General features: G+C 44.9%; 1 protein-coding gene across 2 annotated transcripts in view; it reads left to right on the top strand.

The window, feature by feature from the left end:
- The window catches only part of ITGA1 (integrin subunit alpha 1), a 286,895-nt gene that overhangs the window by 157,024 nt on the left and 107,059 nt on the right, over positions 1-22,812 (top strand). For both annotated transcript variants that reach the window (XM_077285259.1, XM_077285250.1), the window contains exons 10-11: positions 6,257-6,330; positions 8,027-8,171. In XM_077285259.1, the coding sequence (XP_077141374.1) occupies positions 6,257-6,330; positions 8,027-8,171 (219 nt within the window). The remainder of the gene's footprint in view (positions 1-6,256; positions 6,331-8,026; positions 8,172-22,812) is intronic.

The following is a 22,812-nucleotide window of genomic DNA, read 5'->3' as shown; positions in this document are numbered from 1 at the left end:
TCATTGGTGGCAGTGCACCCAGATTCCATTATCCTCCACGTTTGAGGATCTGTGTCCATCTTTCCCTGCAGGCCTGCAGGTGCCATGTGCCGGATGGCCTAAGTGCCAAATCTTGAGGTCCCGGCCAGATAAATGGATCAACATAAATGAGTTATATGGCAATCTACTGTCCCGAGTGATAGGGCCATGTTAGCCCTAGCAGTGCACTGCACTTTAGCACCACGAAGAACTTGCTTAAATCTACCATTACTCCTAACCACACATACTGTAACTAGGAAGTCCCTCTCCTTGTATTAACACTATTCCCCTCCCATCTGTGGGCCTGTACCTAACATTAACTATTCCTTATGTATATTGCTAATAATTCTTGCTTCATTTTATCTAGAAACAATTATCTTTATACACTACCATGGGGTTTTGGCATTTGGCCTGGTTTTCTACACATTGCCATAACATATTATAGGGATTTTACATGTACTTACATACACATTAAATGCATAAAATGCATAACACTGATCACATGACACATATGCATATGGCAGTGCTTAAAAAGTGAAAGTGTGTTTTGTTTTATTTCAAATAAAGAAATGTATTCTGGCTGTGTCTTTATTTACAATATAACTGAATGATTAGTAATAAATAAGCATCGTATAGACACCTCTCTATTACTAATCTGTGAGTTTGATGTCACTGGACAATACAGAGGTGACATCAACCCCACAAATATGAACCCCACTTGTCACAGCTACAGGGCAAAGCACCAGAATTGGCGTATCTGATAGATGCGCCTTTTCTGGGCGACTGCGGGCTTCTTTTTTTAGGCTGGAAGGGGCCAATATCCATGGCCCCTTCCAGCCTGAGTATACCAGCCGCCAGCTGTCTGCTTCAGCTTGACTTGTTGTAAAAAATGGAGGAAAACCCACATCATTTTTTAAAATTATTTATTTAAATAATTTTAAAATCGGAGTGGGGACCCTTCTATTCTTGATAACCAGCCTTGCTGAAGCTGACAGCTGAAGGTTGTAGTCCACAGTTGAGTTTTGCCTGACTGGTTATCAACAATACAGGAGAACCCATGCCATTTTTTTGTTTTTATTATTTATTTAGAGCGCAGGCGCTGGCTGATGAATACTCCCATCAGTCGCCACCTGCTCTCGCTGTTATTAGCAGCAGCAGGCATCGGCTTATAGAAGCAGTAGTCCCATCAGCTGACACCCGTGACCAGAGGTAAATTTTATACCTCCGATCACAGCATGGGAACTGCGGCTGTCTGACTGGTGGTGATGATTTTACCGCCGATCAGAAGCAGTGTTTGCCTCACTCTCATGCACACGACAACATGGCAAACACTGGATGTTCAAGACCCTCATTCAAGTGAATGGAATCCAGGTACTGTTCTGTAACTGTTCCGCCAAACCCGCTGGACCCGAACATCCAGGTGTCTGCCCATCTGTACTCATAAGTCCATGAGCACAGTTCATACGATCCCTCTTTTACAACAAAGGTGTAATTAACACAGTCCATTGAGGGATGCAGTCCATATAGTCCTGACCAGGCGAATCATCAGGTCATCCATTTCCTCCCCTTTTGCTGCTAACTGTACCTTTAAGTAGCACAAGTACATAGGGACAAAAAGGGTCTCATACCCTTTGAGAGTTTAGAGTCCTTTAATCTAGCAGAAGAATGCACAAATGTGTGGAAAAACAAACTGAGAGGTGGAGCATGTGGAATAGGGCACAATAGGCTACTGTCTTTCCCTCAGGTACCAGACATAACTTCAGTCCTGAAACTCGCTCTCAATAGAGTTTCTCTTTTCCTGCTGTCCCCACTACCTCTAGGGATCCCTCTACATCGCCTTTGAGAATTCGTGTCCATCTTCCTCTGCAGAGCTGCAGGTGTGATATGCTCAATGGCCCCAACAGCCAACACCAAACTTGAGGTCCAGGGCCTGACATATGGATCCTCATGAACGAGTTGTATGGCAATCCACTGCCGTGAGTGATAGGCCCATGTTGGCCCTCGCAGCACATTACACTTTAGTTCCACGAAGAACTTGCTTATACCTTCCACCACTCCATATCACGCATAACAAGGAAGTCTCTCTCCTTTTATTAACACTATTCCCCTCCCATCTGTGGGCCTGTACCTAACATTTACTATTCCTTATCTCGTACTGTACATTACTAATAACCCTTGCTTCCATTTATCTGTAAAGACTTATCTGTATAAACTATCATCAGATTTCAGCATCTGCCTGCTGTTCTACACATAACCATAACATATTACATAGGGATTATACACACACATTAAATGCATAAAACGTATAACACTGTTCACATTACACATATGCATACGGTGGTTGTCTTCAGGGTACGGACTTGGTAAGACAGTCCACATCCTCACATATAATACATCTATCTTTAGATCTATCTATCTATCGTATCCATCTTCTTACAAGTGCTTCTCACTAAATTAGAATATCATCAAAAAGTTAATTTATTTCAGTTCTTCAATACAAAAGTGAAACTCATATATTATGTCGAGTCATTACAGACTGATCTATTTCAATGTTTATTTACTGAGATAATGACTTTTGGTCTTTCATTGGCTGTAAGCCATAATCATCAACATTAACAGAAATAATCACTTGAAATAGATCACGCTGTCTATACTGACTCTATATAATATATGATATTCACTTTTTGTATTGAAGAACTGAAATAAATTAACTTTTTGATGATATTCTAATTTTGTGAGAAGCACATGTATCTAAGTCCACAGTGTTTGCAAGGAACATTTGCTTACGCCTTTTCTATATGCACTTCTCCAGGGACCTATGTAAGAATTGCCAAGATGTGTGAGCAGGAAGTAGACATGGGAAAGTCCTGGGAAATTATTTATGAGCTGACACTTAACTGCAGATAGCACAGTTTCTTTTTTGCAGTGAATGTATGGAAATAAGCCAAGGAACTACTAATACAAAAAAGTATAATGTTATTTATTGATTAATCCAGTATATTGGTTGTTATGTTCTATATGCTTATTTTCCTAATGAAAATATTTTTTGCGATAAGAGCATTAGCCTGCCTGATTTATTATTATTATTATTATTATTATTATTATTATCAGTATTACATTATTATTGCATTATTAGTTGTAGCAGTATTACATTGTTATTATTATTATATTATTATTATATAACACAGTCCTAGGAACAATGGGACTTTGATGTCACTTCTGCTCTTCACATTTAGCTTTTTCTAGCTCCCTATCAATATTTATCACACTTTTATTTGCATTGCGGTCCATCAGCTGACCATAAACAGTATATACCTAATATCCACAAGCTTTACCTGCAGACTTCAGATTACATAACGTGATGCCCACCTTTGAGTCAGTACATTAGAATTTCTCTTCCTGGGAAGCTGATTTGTACTTTGTGGTGATCGTCAATCTCTGGAGCATTTTCCCACATGTAAATGGGAGAAGCTCTGAGAAACGTGGGGTTTCATTCTTCTCATGGGCGCTGGCAGATTTTGTTTGTTTTTATTGAAAATGCTGAACCTCGTAGATCCTGTCTGTCAGGGGAAGTGTCGTGTTCCTACCCGCGATGTGCAGACTTTTCTTAACCTCCAGCGTTACAGCTGCACCCACATCTGGATGTACTGCTCTCCTCTGTAGGATGCCGAAGTGACACAGATGAGTTTGTCATTTGTTGCAGCTCTGTGGTTTTCCATAGGACTGCTGGTAAACCCTTTGCATTTTCTTACTTCCTCTGCAGAAAAACTGCTAAATGGCAAATACAATATGACAACTACATTTCAGATGATAAATGTCATGTGATTATCAGAGCTAGTGAGATGTATCACATTGTCCACCTCTGTCATAATATGAGCTCGGACTCTGGACCGTAACATTTCCAACAAGGGATCTGTAGAACCACCCTACAGATTTCTGCTCCTGAGATCCTCTCGTTGGACACCTGGTCCTACTGACACATGCCTATGACATACCGTACCAATTACTAATATAGTACCATCATTTTCCACATTGCTCTTCAGACATACATCGATATTATTAATATCATTAACCTCGTGAAAGTAACAGAAATCCGAATCTTTTTCTTAATGACTTCTGTTAGAAGACCCCAAATGAAGCCTCTGTAGCATAAAAGTCAATAAAATTTCAATGACAGCCACCATGATGGAACCCAGAAACCAAGGCACCAGACATTATCCTTTAGGTTACTTTATTGGTACACAAAATATTTGTGTGCAATGTTTTGTCCATGCAGAACCTTCATAAAGCCATAAAAAATAAGAAGGATACTTACCTCTTAACTTTATGGATCGATAAAGACCAAGAATTGCCGAAACTTTACAAGTGAATTTTTTGTATTCTAACAATGTAGCCTAAAGGACGACATCTAGTGCCTTGGTTCCTGGATTTTTCTGTCCTGCTACAACATTAAATAGCAAAAAAGAGTACCAGTCATAAATAACCATATATATCAAATGGCGACTCAACAGCAATACAGTCACAGGAGAAAAATATGAGTCCAAATGTTGCCTGAAAAAATAAACAATATTTATTAAAAAATCAATCACTAGATTACATATAGAAATTTCACAATATTTGCAGAGGTACAATATATGGATTTCTTATAGTGACTATATCCATGGATACAAAGAAATGACCCAAGGAAAACAAACCAGGACATGTTACAACAGAGTCAAGGGGATATGCAACGGACATCATGTCCATAAATTACAAGTGATGCATTATTAGCAGTAAATTCATGACCATATCTCTCTGTGCCAATGTGTCAAATATAAAAAGTGTGTGATTATTAAATAAAGGGATAATTACCCATAAGTAAAAATATCCCGTCTGGATCCCGGTCACCTTACCCCAACGCGCGTTTCGCGTCAAACTTTCACCGCTTTCCCCCTGAGGAAGTAGTGCATGGGATTTATCTACTGCAATAACCATGATAGAACCCAAGAGAGCCCATTATAAATCAATGGGATCCATCTGGTATTGCCATGAATATGTTGCACCCTGTTGGGACCTGTGGTGCGTCTGGGATTTGAAGATCAGATTTATGATTTATTGTGGTATGGAAGGGTCTAAGAATTCTGCTTTTAACCTCTACTGAGTTTTCCATTGGCTCCTGTGTCAGCTGCAGCTTATTGAGACTACTCCCCTTTCATTACTTAAACCCTCTCCTACCTTCCTCCTATGCCAGCTATAGAGTTTCTATCCTGTTCCTTATGTCTGTGGAGAAGGTGTTGTGTGTTCCTTTTGATACCTGTGGAGTTCCATTTGTTTGTGTGTTTTGCCCTGTGTTGTCTTATTGTAGTGGTAAGCCTGGTGTCTTGCTATCCTTCACATTATCCAGGGCTAGGTACAGGGCCAGCCAGGGCCCAAGGGCTTAGGCACATAACAGCACAAGGGAGGAAGGATCTGACTAGGGGGGTCAGCATTAGGTGAGTGTTAGGGGTCACCATTTTCTCCATCTCCCTATCATCTGGGCTCCCCTTTACCTGTTTCTCCACCTCTATCTCTATCACACACCGGTCATCTCTCTGTCCTGATGTGACAGCCGTCAATGGTAATTCATCACAGACCTGAATTCTGCGTTTCAGGATATTGGACTAAATAGGAAGAATAAAATTCTTAGTGGGCACTCCAATGATATTTTTGTTATTTCCCATCAATTAGCAAATTGCAATGTATATGCAGAGAGCGCACTGCAATACTCACCGCCATCCTCTGCCGTTTTCTGCAGTGCACCGCTCCGCTCAGACATCACATGACTGTATTTGTAACCTGCCGCATCACACAGCAGTTACTTTCTCAATGCAAGTCTATGAGACTCAGAACAAGCCTCTCTAGCTTTCTCTTGCTTATTTTAGACATAGATTGACATAATTAGAAAATCAACCACCGCTCAGCACAGCAGACACTGTGAGAATCAGCAGGTTGCAGATGCAGTCACATAACGCTTGAGTGGACCGCTGAAAACGGCAGAAATCGGCAAAGGGTGAGTAACGCAATACACCCTCTGCATACACACTTTTTGCTAATAGGTGTGAAAAATAAAAAATAAAAAATCGGTGGAGCGCTCATATAAAGCGGATATAAACCAGGCCTTGTTGATAAATTATTGAGACACAAAACTAGAAAGTTCTGTAATTGTGCAAATAATTTTCCATTTTTATTCTTTACATTATCTTGGCACTTCCATTTTTAGCTACAAGTGAGCAGCAAGCAGTGTCCTTTGGGATGGAGATGTCCCAGGCTGGATTCAGTGCTCATTACTCCAAGGTAAATCTATATTTATATGGCTTTGTGATGCCCCACATTGTCATGTGGATGGACCCTAAACATATATAGTCCCTACACTGGTATGTGTGTAGCAGATATAGTCATCCTAAGACCAAGTTCACACGTTCAGTATTTGGTCAGTATTTTACACCAGTATCTAATACTGAACGTGTGAAAGTGGCTTTAGGCTGGTGCTAGTCGGTGACACAAGTTGCACGGTCAATGACCACTCTGTGCCGCTGCTCATGGGGCCGGCGACCGCAACAAGCAAGTCACACAAAAGTCTGAACCGGTTGGGTTTGCTTGTTGCAGTCACGGACGGTACCTTGAGGGTCACAATGCAAACCCCATTCACCTGCATTACAGCTCTGTATATTGTATTTCCAAGCTGCCGTACCATAGAAAACCTACTGATTTACACTGTACCTTGTGTCACACTCCATCAGACACTATATGGTAACAAATTGTGCCGCCATGCAAGCTCAGTACACACAGACCTGCCATGAGCACAAAGCTAATAACTACGGCCTATGTAATCAGCTATTTTAGGTACTCAAGTACATCTTTTAAAAAAAAGTGACAACCCCTTTAAGAGGAACATGTCATATTGTACTTTTCTATCTTTAGGCAGGAAGAGCTGAGCATATTGATAAAATTACATATAAGTATTAAAGTTTCATTATAATGTGAATTTTATTCATTAAAATCTCTGCTCATTATGCCCTTAGGTGTCCAGTGGGTGGTCCTTTTCAGTGATTGACAGCTCTCTGATTCCACACCCACCCTGGGGAAGCTTAATTATTGAGTAACTCCACCGACTGGACTCAGACATAAATGAATAGACATTTTTATGAATACAATACAAGTTATGCTGAAACTATATATCAATCTGCTCAGAGTCAGCACCGCCTGCTCTATAACATAATATCCACTCTTTGAACCAGATGATCAATGTAACAAGTTCTCTTTAAAGGGATTGTCTATGATTTGGAAAACCTCTCCTGAAATGCCGTATTTCCCTGTTTAATTTTTTTTTAAATCTGACATCCCGCCCCGCCGTTCTAGCGATGTTGGATTAAAGTCTGTCGACAAGCCTTTTATTTCAGGGCAGCAGTGGTGTCACTAATGTAAGTCCCCTGCTCTTAGTAATATAATACCAGTAATATACTCACCAGTAGTCGTCTTCAGCTTTTCCCGGTGCCGCTTCGGTCCCGATCTGCCATCTTGTGATCACAACTTCTGATTGACCGGAAATCAGGGATAACAGTCACGAGCTCTTAGTGTAAGTTTATGAGGGTCTCGTTTTAGCCTCATTCTGGGTCACAAAGACTTACATTGACTTGTGACTTCCGGAAAACACTGGAGCCATCCAGCATGTCACAATCTGGAGAAGACGACCGGAATGGCACCGATAATAGATGAAGACGGCAGCTGGCAAGTATAAGACTAGGGGCAGAGAACTTACATTAGTATGACCATTCCAGTACTGAGATAAAAAAAGCAGTGGAGTTGTGCTTTAAAGGGGTTGTCAGCAGACATCATTCTATCACCACTAGAATGGTGGTAAAATATGGATAAAACCGCAGGAGTGGTACTTACGGTAAGTACTTCATATTGAATGCATTAGTCGTGTTGTACCTGCTATTGGCATAATTATTGAGTGAGGACTATTTTTCCTATTTTTTACTGTATGTAGGACTGGGTGATGCTCGGTGCGGTTGGAGCCTACGACTGGAATGGAACAGTCGTCATGATTAAATCTGATGCTATTGTCACACCAGGAAATAGTTCATTTCAGACAAAGGCAGAAGAAAGGAACGAGCCTCTGGCTGCTTATCTTGGTCAGTAAAGTTCTTATTTTATTAATAATTGTACATAATCAGAGCTGTCACTTGTTCAAATCCCTGAAATTTGGTTACACCTAAACTGGATTGTTGGGTATCGGACTACTGCTTCTTCATCAGCCACTCATCTCTTAGGACAAATCCTGATTGTCTGAGAGTCGGGTGAAAGACTGGGCTTAAAAATGAAAGACGACATGTCTACTATATCGATTTCCAGCATTTCTACTTTGTAACCCTTCCTTGACCCTCAGAAAGTCCCTCAATCACTATTGGAGGCAAGTCACCACTGTCAAGTGTAATTGGGTGAGAGGGCGATTCCTAGCAGATCCTGCACTGGACAACCCTTGTAAGACAAGAGGGCTGGCCTGACAGCAAATGTAAATGCATACGGTAGATATAAAAAGTCTACACACCTTTATTAAAGTGCCAGGTTTTGCCTTGTAAAACAATCAAAGCAAGAAGAACTTTTACCACCTTTCATGCCACACATAATCTGTACATTTCAATTGAAAAATAAACTGAAATCTTTTCTGGTGGAAAATAAACTGAAATCTTTTCTGGTGGAAAATAAACTGAAATCTTTTCCGGCACTAAAATAATGAGGTTGTATAAATATCCACACCCTAAGGCTGGGGTCACACAAGCATCTAATGGATCCCATTCTGATCTAGAAAAGTGGGACAATTTTTTCTGACTTCTCATCCGTGTACTGTCCGCATTCAATCCATTTTTTTTACTCAGCAGCTATTAAGCTATTTCCCATCATACAATCATACAGAATTGTAATGTTTTCATAAAAATTGGATGTTATACTGATGGTTCATATGGAATCTGATCTTTTTTTCCCCGCACTGAACCGATTTCAGGATGAAATCAAAGCATTCTGCAAATTTGTACTTATGCATTGCTGAATACAGCTGAGAAACAAAATGCAGATCTGTATTGCCTCATTTAATAACATTGGCCCGAGTGCAATCTAATTTTTTATTGGATTGCACTTGCCGGAGTGATACACTCATGTGAACTAATACTTTGGTGAAGTACCCTTAGAAATTAACAGCATACAGTCTTTTTGGATAGGAGCCTATCAGCATGCCACATCTAGGATTAGCAACTTTTGCCCACTCTTCCATGTAGTAGAGCTCAGTTTGTCAGATTGAGTGGACATCACCTGTGTACAGTGCCCTCTTAAGGACAGGTACAGGTTTTTGTTTGGATTGAGATCTGGACTCTGGCTGGGTCATTCCAAAACTTTGGTCTTCTTCTTGTGAAACATTAATTTGTTGTTTAGAATCATTATCAAGCTAAAAGGTGAAATTCCTATTTAGCTTCACTTTTTTAGCAGAGGTCTGAAGGTTTTGCTGCAAAACTGACTGAGATTTGGAATTGTTCATAATTGCCTCCACCTGGACAAAAACTTCATTTCCAGCTGCCGAAAATCAGCCCCAAATCATAATGCTGCCTCCACCATGCTTTACTATGGCTATGGTGTTTTTTTATTTTTGCTGATGCTTGGTGTTGACTAGGGTTGAGCGACTTTCATTTTTTTAAGATCGAGTCGGGTTTTGTGAAACCCGACTTTGTCCAGAGTCGAGTCGAGTGCAGTCGGCCGATTATCGCTAAAAGTCGGGGATCGACCGAAACACGAAACCCAATGCAAGTCAATGATGAAGCATAGTCGGCAGTGAGTGGAGGCCAGGAAAACATTGGTGGCCATTTTAATGCCAAAAACATCCATTCTTGTTTCTGAAGCTTGTCAATCTTAATTAACTTTATAATAATAGTTGTTCCCTGCTTCCCTCTCCCATGTACAGCTCCCATGCACTTCTCACCTTCCTGAAAAACCTCAGCCCATCTTACCAAACACACTGCACAAAAAAACTACAAACATTTCAAAAAACTACTTGCTTTTTGTCTTGTTACTCCTACTGATTTCGGGGGACATATCCCCCAACCCCGGTCCCCCATCCCCCAACCTCAACTGCTACCAAACCATACTAACCTTATTAATATTACTTGCACTCCCTCACCTCTCCCTTTCAATTGTGCCCTTTGGAATCCACGGTCTGTATGTAACAAGATCCCTTTCCTGCACAACTACTTTCTGAACAACTCTCTCAATCTGTTGGCCCTCACTGAAACCTGGATCCAAGACTCGGACACTGTCTCCCCTGCTGCCATTTCCCATGGTGGCTTACAATTCTCCCATTCCCCAAGACCCACTAACAGACCTGGTGGTGGAGTCGGCATACTCTTGTCCCCCCAATGCACGTTCCAGGTTATACCCCCAGTTTCTTCACTTTCATTCCCTTCTTTTGAGGTCCACACCATCAGGCTCTTCCGTCCCCTCTCCCTCAGAGTAGCGGTCATATACCGGCCCCCAGGCTCACCTACCCACTTCCTGGACGACTTCTCAGCCTGGCTGCCGCACTTCATGTCCTCAGAATTACCAACCCTTATCCTGGGAGACTTCAACATTCCCATTAACAGCCCCACGTCCACATCTGCATCCCAGCTTCTATCACTAACCACTTCTCTCGGCCTCTCACAGCTCTCAACCTCTGAAACACACAAAGACGGTAACACCCTGGACCTGGTCTTTGTCCAGCTCTGTTCAATTCCCCACCTAGATAACTCACCACTTCCCCTCTCTGACCACAACATTCTCTCCTTCACACTCACAATTCCTCGCCCACCCCAGCACTCTCCTACCTACCACACATTCAGAAATCTACATGCTATTAATCCTCACACACTTTCAGACTCCTTACACTCATCACTGTCCCCAGTCTCCTCTTGTTCCTGTCCTGATCTGGCTGTACATCACTACAATGACACTCTTAGAAGCACCCTAGACCAAGTAGCTCCCCTCACCCTCAGAACCTCCAAACACAGAGTGAAACAGCCCTGGCTCACATCGCAAACCCGATTTCTCCAGCGATGCTCCAGGTGTGCTGAACGCTTATGGAGGAAAACTCGCACCCCAGAAGACTTCTTACACTTCAAATTTATGTTAAGGACCTATAACTCTGCCCTTCACCTTGCCAAACAGACCTACTTCACCACTCTGATCTCATCACTATCCAACAACCCCAAGAAACTTTTTGACACGTTTCACTCCCTCCTCAGGCCAAAAGCACAAGACCCTATCACAGACATTTGTGCTGATGACCTGGCCTCCCACTTTATAGAGAAAATAGACAATATCCGTCAGGAAATCCGCTCCCAGACACCAAGTGCAATGACTCCCATTCCTCCCTGCATCTCCCCTGGCTCACTCTCCACATTCGATCCCATCACAGAAGAAGAAGTCTCCAAGCTCCTCTCCTCTTCTCGTCCGACTACATGCACCACTGACCCCATTCCCTCACACCTCCTCCAGTCTCTCTCTCCAGTCGTCACAACTCACCTAACTACAATCTTTAATCTCTCCCTCTCCTCTGGCATTTTCCCCTCCTCCTTCAAACACTCTATCATTACTCCATTACTAAAAAAACCCACCCTTGACCCATCATGCGCAAACAACTACAGACCGGTCTCCAATCTACCCTTCATCTCAAAACTCCTGGAGCGCCTAGTCTACTCCCGCCTTACCCGTTACCTCTCCGCTCATTCCCTCCTAGACCCTTCACAGTCCGGGTTCCGCCCCCTACATTCAACAGAAACTGCACTCATCAAGGTGACCAATGATCTTCTGACAGCAAAATGTAACGGTGACCACTCTCTGCTCATTCTCCTCGATCTTTCTGCAGCTTTCGACACTGTTGACCACCCTCTCCTACTCTCTAGGCTCCAGTCACTAGGCATTAAGGACACTGCTCTCTCCTGGTTCTCTTCCTATCTTTCTGAACGCTCCTTCAGTGTTCTGTTCTCCGGCTCCACTTCATCTCCTCTTCCTCTCACTGTCGGGGTACCTCAGGGCTCAGTCCTTGGCCCCCTTCTCTTCTCCCTCTATACGGCCCCAATTAGACAGACCATCAGCAGATTTGGCTTTCAGTACCATCTTTACGCTGATGACACACAACTATACACGTCAGCCCCTGACCTTACCCCCGCTGTACTACAGAACGCCACTGACTGTCTGTCTGCAGTCTCTAACATCATGTCCGCTCTCTATCTGAAGCTCAACCTCTCCAAAACTGAACTTCTTCTGCTCCCGCCTTCTACTAACCTCCCTAAATTTGACATTTCCCTCTCCGTGGGTGGCACCATAGCACCTAGGCAGCAGGCACGCTGTCTGGGTGTCATGTTTGACTCCGATCTCTCCTTCACCTCCCACATACAATCTCTTGCCTGCTCGTGCCGCTTACACCTAAAGAACATCTCTAGAATCCGCCCTTTTCTCACCATGGAGACAACAAAAACTCTCACTGTCGCCCTAATCCACTCCCGCCTGGACTACTGCAACTCTCTTTTAATTGGCCTCCCCCTCACGCGACTTTCCCCTCTCCAGTCTATCCTTAATGCAGCAGCCAGGGTCGTCCATCTGGCTAATCGTTACTCGGACGTGTCCGCTCTTCGTCAGTCATTACACTGGCTGCCCATTCATTACAGGATACAATTCAAAGTACTTGTTCTCACCCACAAAGCTCTCCACAGTGCGGCACCCCCTTACATCTCCTCCCTCATTTCTGTCTATCGGCCTAGCCGACCGCTGCGCTCTGCAAACGACTTTCGACTAACCTCTGCACTAATCCGTACCTCCCACTCCCGACTCCAAGACTTCTCCCATGCTGCGCCAATCCTCTGGAATGCTCTACCCCAAGATATTAGGACCATCCACAACTTGCATAGCTTTAGGCGCTCACTCAAACCTCATTTGTTCAGAGCGGCCTATCATGTTCCCTAATCAGTCATTTTATGTTTGTGTGTGTGTGTAGCCCATTCACTATCTCATCTACCCCCCACCCCCTGAAGATGGCTGGACCATCATTGTAAATACACACCTGTACTTTGTATCTCCCCACCTCATTGTAGATTGTAAGCTCTCACGAGCAGGGTCGTCTTATTTTGCTTTATTGCTGTATTGTTAACATTGTTACCTATGACTGTTGTGTTTGAAACTGTTAAACTGTAAAGCGCTGCGGAATATGTTGGCGCTATATAAATAAAGATTATTATTATTATTATTATTGTTCATTGGAACTTGGGGGTCATTTGGCAAAAGTTGTGGGGGGTAGGGCTGGTTCAAGGTTTTAGTGGGCCCAGGAAACGTGGACTACGTCACGGCGGTGGAGCAGGGAGAGGTAAGTATTTCAACGTTGCAAGTGCTGTGATCCTGAGCAAGCAGGGGGGGCCCACTCGTTCGCATTGGCACTGGCACAGGGCCCCTCAAAGTACAGCGGTGTGTTTGCATGGCGGGGGCGCCTCCCACCAGCAGCGACACTTTTGCGTACTCTGAGGGGCCCTGTGCCAGTGACGTCGCCAACGAGTATGCCCCCCCACCTGATGAAGGAACCTGCACTTTCATCTGCACCTTCCTCTTTGTCCCTGTGTAAGGTGGTATAACATGCGGGAAGGGGAACCTTACTTTCAGCAGGGTCAGATTCTGGCTGTGTAGAGTGCAAGGGGAATGTAGTGGTCTAGGTCAATGTACCAGCAGACTCATCTAGCAGTGGCTGGGCAATGGGCAGGATGAGGAGGAAACAGATATAGGGCCAAAGAATAAAGTAGGCTAAATGCAGTTCAAAATTGGTAACAGGACTAAACAGGCGGCATTGCTTTGTTCAGTGGAGTAGCAAACCCAGGAGCAGCAGACACTGTTTTAAGGGCCCAAACACACTAATAGGCCAAATGCAGTTTAATATCTGATACTTTAGGCCAAAAGCCTAAAGACTGAAGCTCAGCTTTATACAGTGGACGACAACACCAGGGAGGGGCAGACACCGTTAGTAGGCCCTAACCACCAAGTTTTTAAAAAACAGCACTTAATGAGAGCCAGAAGGTTGAAGCTCAGCTTTATTCAGTTGAGGACAAACACCAGGGAGGGGCAGACACCGTTAGTAGGCCATAACCAAAGTTGAAGGCCAAATGCAGTTTAATTTCTGATACTATAGGCCGAAAGCCAGAAGGTTGAAGCTCAGCTTTATACAGTGGAGAACAACACCAGGGAGCGGCAGACACCGTTAGTAGGCCGTAACCAAAGTTGAAGGCCAAATGCAGTTTAGTATCTGATACTATAGGCCGAAAGCCAGAAGGTTGAAGCTCAGCTTTATTCAGTTGAAGACAAACACCAGGGAGGGGCAGACACCGTCAGTAGGCCCTAACCACCAAGTTTTTAAAAAACAGCACTTAATGAGAGCCAGAAGGTTGAAGCTCAGCTTTATTCAGTTGAGGACAAACACCAGGGAGGGGCAGACACCGTTAGTAGGCCGTAACCAAAGTTGAAGGCCAAATGCAGTTTAATATCTGATACTATAGGCCGAAAGCCAGAAGGTGGAAGCTCAGCTTTATACAGTGGAGGTCAACAGCAGGGAGGGGCAGACACCGTTAGTAGGGCCTAACCACCAAGTTTTTAAAAAACAGCACTTAATGAGAGCCAGAAGGTTGAAGCTCAGCTTTATTCAGTTGAGGACAAACACCAGGGAGGGGCAGACACCGTTAGTAGGCCTCAACCAAAGTTGAAGGCCAAATGCAGTTTAATATCTGATAGTATAGGCCGAAAGCCAGAAGGTGGAAGCTCAGCTTTATACAGTGGAGGTCAACAGCAGGGAGGGGCAGACACCGTTAGTAGGCTGTAACCACCAAGTTTTTTAAATACAGCACTTAATGAGAGCCAGAAGGTTGAAGCTCAGCTTTATACAGTGGAGGTCAACACCAGGGAGGGGCAGACACCGTTAGTAGGCCGTAACCAAAGTTGAAGGCCAAATGCAGTTTAATATCTGATACTAGAGGCCGAAAGCCAGAAGGTTGAAGCTCAGCTTTATTCAGTTGAGGGCAAACACCAGGGAGCGGCAGACACCGTTAGTAGGCCGTAACCAAAGTTGAAGGCCAAATGCAGTTTAATATCTGATACTATAGGCCGAAAGCCAGAAGGTGGAAGCTCAGCTTTATACAGTGGAGGTCAACACCAGGGAGCAGCAAACAGAGGTATTAGGCCCCAACCAGCACTTAAAAAAAAAATTAGAGCCAGAAGGTTGAAGCTCAGCTTTATACAGTGGAGAACAACACCAGGGAGCAGCAGACACCGTTAGTAGGCCGTAACCAAAGTTGAAGGCCAAATGCAGTTTAATTTCTGATACTATAGACTGAAAGCCAGAAGGTTGAAGCTCCGATTTAGACAGTGGAGGACAATTTGAATTAGGGACTGCAGACAGACTTAGTAGGCTGTCCCCTGTGGACCATGCATCCACCACATTAACCCATTGCGCCGTAATGGACACGTAATCTTCCGTGGCCATGCCTACAGGTCCATGCGTCTGTTGTCAGGTGCATCTTTGTACTCACAGATTGCCAGAGTGCATGGACAATGCGGCCTTTACATGCTGGTGGAGGGTTGGGATAGCTTTTCTCGCAAAAGAAGTGTCGACTGGTTAGCTTGTAGCGTGGTACAGCGTAGTCCATCATGGCCTTATTAATAGTAAATAAAATATATAACTAGGCTCTATGAACTTTTAAATAGGTTCCAGGGGTACACGGGCAGCATTGGTGTGGTCAGTGGAGGAGTATTGCAAGTAGGGACCGCAGACAGGCTAACAAAGGCCTAAAATAACAAAAAATAGGCTCATGGCAGTTTTAAATCGGTTACATGGATACACAGGCAGCATTGTGGTCAGTGGAGGAGTATTGCAAGGAGGGACCGCAGACAGGCTAACGAAGGCCTAAAATAACAAACAATAGGCTCATGGCAGTTTTAAATCGGTTGCATGGATACACAGGCAGGCAGCATTGTGGTCAGTGGAGGAGTATTGCAAGGAGGGATCGCAGACAGGCTAACGAAGGCCTAAAATAACAAACAATAGGCTCATGGCAGTTTTAAATCGGTTACATGGATACACAGGCAGGCAGCATTGTGGTCAGTGGAGGAGTATTGCAAGTAGGGACCGCAGACAGGCTAACAAAGGCCTAAAATAACAAACAATAGGCTCATGGCAGTTTTAAATCGGTTACATGGATACACAGGCAGGCAGCATTGTGGTCAGTGGAGGAGTATTGCAAGGAGGGATCGCAGACAGGCTAACGAAGGCCTAAAATAACAAAAAATAGGCTCATGGCAGTTTTAAATCGGTTACATGGATACACAGGCAGCATTGTGGTCAGTGGAGGAGTATTGCAAGGAGGGACCGCAGACAGGCTAACGAAGGCCTAAAATAACAAAAAATAGGCTCATGGCAGTTTTAAATCGGTTACATGGATACACAGGCAGCATTGTGGTCAGTGGAGGAGTATTGCAAGGAGGGACCGCAGACAGGCTAACGAAGGCCTAAAATAACAAAAAATAGGCTCATGGCAGTTTTAAATCGGTTACATGGATACACAGGCAGCATTGTGGTCAGTGGAGGAGTATTGCAAGGAGGGACCGCAGACAGGCTAACGAAGGCCTAAAATAACAAACAATAGGCTTATGGCAGTTTTAAATCGGTTACATGGATACACAGGCAGGCAGCATTGTGGTCAGTGGAGGAGTATTGCAAGTAGGGACCGCAGACAGGCTAACAAAGGCCTAAAATAACAAACAATAGGCTCATGGCAGTTTTAAATCGGTTACATGGATACACAGGCAGGCGGCATTGTGGTCAGTGGAGGAGTATTGCAAGGAGGGATCGCAGACAGGCTAACGAAGGCCTAAAATAACAAAAAATAGGCTCATGGCAGTTTTAAATCGGTTACATGGATACACAGGCAGGCAGCATTGTGGTCAGTGGGGGAGTATTGCAAGGAGGGATTGCAGACAGGCTAACGAAGCCCTAAGATAACAAAAAATAGGCTCATGGCAGTTTTTAATCGGTTACATGGATACACAGGCAGGCAGCATTGTGGTCAGTGGAGGAGTATTGCAAGTAGGGACTGCAGACAGGCTAACAAAGGCCTAAAATAACAAACAATAGGCTCATGGCAGTTTTAAATCGGTTACATGGATACACAGGCAGGCAGCATTGTGGTCAGTGGAGGAGTATTGCAAGGAGGGATCGCAGACAGGCTAACAAAGGCCTAAAATAAAAAAAAATAGGCTCATGGCAGTTTTAAATCGGTTACATGGATACACAGGCAGGCAGCATTGTGGTCAGTGGAGGAGTATTGCAAGGAGGGATCGCAGACAGGCTAACAAAGGCCTAAAATAAAAAAAAATAGGCTCATGGCAGTTTTAAATCGGTTACATGGATACACAGGCAGGCAGCATTGTGGTCAGTGGAGGAGTATTGCAAGGAGGGACCGCAGACAGGCTAACGAAGGCCTAAAATAACAAAAAATAGGCTCATGGCAGTTTTAAATCGGTTACATGGATACACAGGCAGCATTGTGGTCAGTGGAGGAGTATTGCAAGGAGGGACCGCAGACAGGCTAACGAAGGCCTAAAATAACAATAAATAGGCTCATGGCAGTTTTAAATCGGTTACATGGATACACAGGCAGCATTGTGGTCAGTGGAGGAGTATTGCAAGGAGTGTTTGACACAGTTAGTACTCCAAAAAAATAAATAGATGTTAATGTCTCGCAAAACAACTATAAATAAAAAAAGGGTGGCATGCTTAGGTACAGGGGTGCACATGGAAAGAAATAGAACCGGAGGATAGAAGCCGCGCAGACCACAATAAAGGTAACAGAGTTACACACACACTCTGTTTATTAGCCTACGCGTTTCGTGGCAAACAGGCCACTTCATCAGGGCCTGATGAAGTGGCCTGTTTGCCACGAAACGCGTAGGCTAATAAACAGAGTGTGTGTGTAACTCTGTTACCTTTATTGTGGTCTGCGCGGCTTCTATCCTCCGGTTCTATTTCTTTCCATGTGGATCCATACTGTTTGCCGGGAGCCTGCTGCGACCATACGTGCTTATCCAAGGGAGTTGTGACTTATCACAACCAGACCAGGTGAGTCTGTTTTGTGGGGGTCCAGGTGATTGCGATACCTGAAGGTATTACTCTATGTGCGCTTCTTTTTCTTGTTTTTAGGTACAGGGGTGGGCTCATCTGCAGAGTTTATGACAAAGTAATTTGGCAATTAGTATTTACTGGTGTCAATATAGGACACTGACCCAGACTACTTTAACTAGCATCATAGATGTCAACAAATTGGTATTGTTTGTCAGTGCCAGGCATTGAATGATGTCAGCGCATAGACTAAACATTGGTGGAGCTGTGCGAGATAATTTTGCACGTGGTAGAGCACAGTATGAGCTGGGGGGGGAACTCTCTTGTGGCCGGCGGTACCGCCCCAGGGCCCCTCATGTTACAACGGTGTGTCTGACGTTGGGTGCGCACCACCACCGCCAGAGACACTACATTGTACTATGAGGGACCCAGTGGCAGTGCCGTCGACCAAAAGCGAGCACACCCACCTCTTCTGACAAACAGCACTGTAACTAACGGGTGCTTGCGCCAAGTGTCGAGACCACGGCCCCGTGGGGGTAGTTTTCCCATTGTGGGAGGTGTAAACATGTCGTATGCTGGTCAAACAGCTGCTGCAAATTAAGAGATTGGAACACTCAGTAAGACCAGTCCACAAGCAAGACCTTTTTATAGGAAAGCTAGGTGTCAGCCGGGAAAGGTGGGGCAAAATAATTTGAAATCCAGGAGTGGTTCATTTTAATGAAGGTGAGATCATCCACATTTTGGGTAGCCAGACGAGTCCTTTTTTCGGTTAATATTGAACCAGCAGCACTGAATACTCTTTCTGATAGCACACTAGCTGCTGGGCAAGCAAGCTCCTGCAATGCATATTCTGCCAATTCAGGCCAGGTGTCTAATTTTGATGCCCAGTAATCAAATGGGAATGACGGTTGAGGGAGTACATCGATAAGGGCTGAAAAATAGTTTGTAACCATACTGGACAAATGTTGTCTCCTGTCACTTTGAATAGATGCTGCAGTACTTGTCCTGTCTGCGGTCATTGCGAAATCACTCCACAACCTGGTCAGAAAACCCCTCTGTCCAACGCCACTTCTGATCTGTGCACCTCTAACACCTCTGACATATAGCCCCCTGCAGCTTGTGTGAGAACCATCACCGGTGCTGTTTGCTGGGAATGCCTGAATCAAACGGTCTACAAGAGTAGCTTGTTTGGTTGCTAAGATTTGTTCGAGGTTCTCATGTGGCATAATATTTTGCAATTTGCCTTTATAGCGAGGGTCAAGGATGCAGGCCAACCAGTAATCATCATCGCTCATCATTTTAATAATGCGTGTGTCCCTTTTGAGGATACGTAAGGCATAATCCGCCATGTGGGCCAAAGTTCCAGTTGTCAAATCTGCGGTTGTGCTGGTTGGAGGGGCAGTTACAGGCAAATCTACGTCACTTGTCTCCCTTAAAAAAACAGAACCCGGCCTTGCAACGCCACTAATTTCTGTTGGCCCAGGAGAAGCTTCCTCATTCAAAAGGTACTCATCCCCATCATCCTCCTCGTCCTCCTCCTCCTCTTCGCCCACTACCGCGTCCTCTACACGGCCCTGACCAGACAATGGCTGACTCTCATCAAGGCTTTCCTCTTCCTCGGCTGCAGACGCCTGCTCCTTTATGTGCGTCAAACTTTGCATCAGCAGACGCATTAGGGGGATGCTCATGCTTATTATGGCGTTGTCTGCACTAACCAGCCATGTGCATTCCTCAAAACACTGAAGGACTTGACACAGGTCTTGTAGCTTCGACCACTGCAAACCTGACAACTCCATGTCTGCCATCCAACTGCCTGCCCGTGTATGTGTATCCTCCCACAAAAACATAACAGCACGCCTCTGTTCACACAGTCTCTGAAGCATGTGCAGTGTGGATTTCCACCTTGTTGCAACGTCGATGATTAGGCAATGCTGGGGAAGGTTCAAAGACCGCTGATAATTCTGCATACGGCTGGAGTGTACGGGCGAACGGTGCATATGCGAGCAAAGTCTGCACACTTTGAGGAGCAGGTCGGGTAACCCCGGGTAACTTTTCAGGAAGCACTGCACAACCAGGTTTAAGGTGTGAGCCAGGCAAGGAATGTGTTTCAGTTGGGAAAGGGATATGGCAGCCATGAAATTCCTTCCGTTATCACTCACTACCTTGCCTGCCTCAAGATGTACAGTGCCCAGCCATGACTGACTTTCATTCTGCAAGAACTCGGACAGAACTTCCGCGGTGTGTCTGTTGTCGCCCAAACACTTCATTGCCAATACAGCCTGCTGACGCTTGCCACTAGCTGTCCCATAATGGCACACCTGGTGTGCAACAGTGGCAGCTGCGGATGGAGGGGATGTGCGACTGCAGTCTGTGGACGAGCTCTCGCTTCTGCATGAAGAGGAGGAAGAGGAGGAGGGGGGGCGAACGCCTACAGCCAACTCTTTCCTTGACCGTGGGCTAGGCAGAACTGTCCCAATATTGCTGTCCCCTGTGGACCCTGCATCCACCACATTCACCCAGTGTGCCGTGATGGACACGTAACATCCCTGGCCATGCCTACTGGTCCATGCATCTGTTGTCAGGTGCACCTTTGTAGTCACAGACTGCCTGAGTGCATAGACGATGCAGTCTTTAACATGCTGTTGGAGGGCTGGGATGGCTTTTCTAGAAAAGAAGTGCCGACTGGGTAGCTCGTAGTGTGGTACAGCGTAGTCCATCAGCGCTTTGAAAGCTTCGCTTTCAACTAACCGGTAGGGCATCATCTCTAATGAGATTAGTCTAGCAATGTGGGCGTTCAAACCCTGTGTATGCGGATGCGAGGATGAGTACTTCCTTTTCCTAACAAGAGTCTCATGTAGGGTGAGCTGGACTGGAGAGCTGGAGATCGTGGAACTAGCGGTGGTGCCGGTGGACATGGGTGAGTGAGAGAGGGTTGGAGATGGTATTCTTGCCGGTGCCCTACATGCAGTGTTTCCTACTGCAAACCTGGTGATTCCCTGACTGCTTTGGCCTGGCGACGAAAGCTGCACAGATACTGCAGGTGGTGCGGGAAATGGTGGGTTTACAGTGAGGGAAGGGATGTAGCGTTGCTGACTAGCTTCATTGGCCGAGGGTGCTGCAACCTTTAGGGACGTTTGGTAGTTAGTCCAGGCTTGCAAATGCATGGTGGATAAATGTCTATGCATGCAACTTGTATTTAGACTTTTAAGATTCTGACCTCTGCTTAAGGTAGTTGAACATTTTTGACAGATGACTTTGCGCTGATCATTTGGATGTTGTTTAAAAAAATGCCAGACTGCACTCTTTCTACTATCGGATACCTTTTCAGGCATTGCAGACTGAGCTTCTTTAACCGGATGGCCACGCTGTCCTCCAACTGCTTTTGGTTTTGCCACGCGTTTTTGGCCAGATACGGGCCCGGTAGATGGAACCTGTTGTGATGTTGATGCCTGCTGAGGCTCCTCCTCCTCCGCTTCAGAACTACTGCCGCCTGCACCCTGTTCCCCCAATGGCTGCCAATCGGGGTCAACAACTGGGTCATCTATGACCTCCTCTTCTATGTCGTGTGCAACTTCGTCTGTGTCACCGTGTAAGCCGGTGGTATAGCGTTCGTGACGGGGCACCATAGTCTCCGCTGGGTTTGATTCTGGCTCAGTACACTGCGAGGGCAATGTTCTGGTCTGAGTCAAAGGAACAGCATAGTAATCTGGCTGTGGCTGTGCATCTGTGCACTCCATGTCCGATTCATCTTCTAATGGGCATAGCCTGTTAACTGTTTCACTGTCTAACCCAGGAATGGTATGTGTAAAGAGCTCCATGGAGTAACCTGTTGTGTCGACTGACGCATCCTTCACTGTTGTTCTGGGTTAAGGACACAAGGAAGCGACTTGTTCCTGACCGGGAGCATCCACTGACGATGCACTGCTCTGACATTTGGCACTTTCCGAGGAGGAGGCGAAAGAGCTAGAGGCAGAGTCAGCAATGAAAGCCAATACTTGTTCCTCCTGCTCCGGCTTCAAAAGTGGTTTTCCTACTCCCAGAAAAGGGAGCGTTCGAGGCCTTGTGTAGCCAGACGACGAACCTGCCTCAACAACTCGAGACTTAGGTGCTGTACTGCTTTTACCACGACCACCTGATGCTCCACCACCACTACCATCATTACCAGCTGACAATGACCGGCCACGGCCACGACCTCTTCCACTAGACTTCCTCATTGTTTACAAAACGTAACCAAAGTAACGCTATTTGTTACTGTAAAACAAATTATAAGGTGAACTCAAACTTCTGTAGGATTTATATAAACCTTTATAGGTGCTTGACACTGAAAGGAAATTCAGGCCCAATGTTACACACTAGGTTTTCTGTGCCCCAATAATTTGAGACAGATGGCACACACAGGACCAGCACTCAAGCAGAAATGCCAATCTTAATCTCCTACTAACTTTTTTTTTTGAAAAGGGAGAATGTACCCAAAAAAAAAAAATGGCAAAGTATTACACAGTGGTTTTCGGTGGCACACAATGAGAGACAGATGCCACACACAGGACTGGCACAGAGGCAGAGTTGCCAATATTTATCTCCCACTAATTATTTTTTTTTTGAAAAGG

Source organism: Ranitomeya variabilis, chromosome 1 (genome assembly GCF_051348905.1).
Source record: "Ranitomeya variabilis isolate aRanVar5 chromosome 1, aRanVar5.hap1, whole genome shotgun sequence".
In the NCBI taxonomy this organism is placed as follows: domain Eukaryota; kingdom Metazoa; phylum Chordata; class Amphibia; order Anura; family Dendrobatidae; genus Ranitomeya; species Ranitomeya variabilis.
This window is presented reverse-complemented; position numbering and strand designations above follow the sequence as displayed.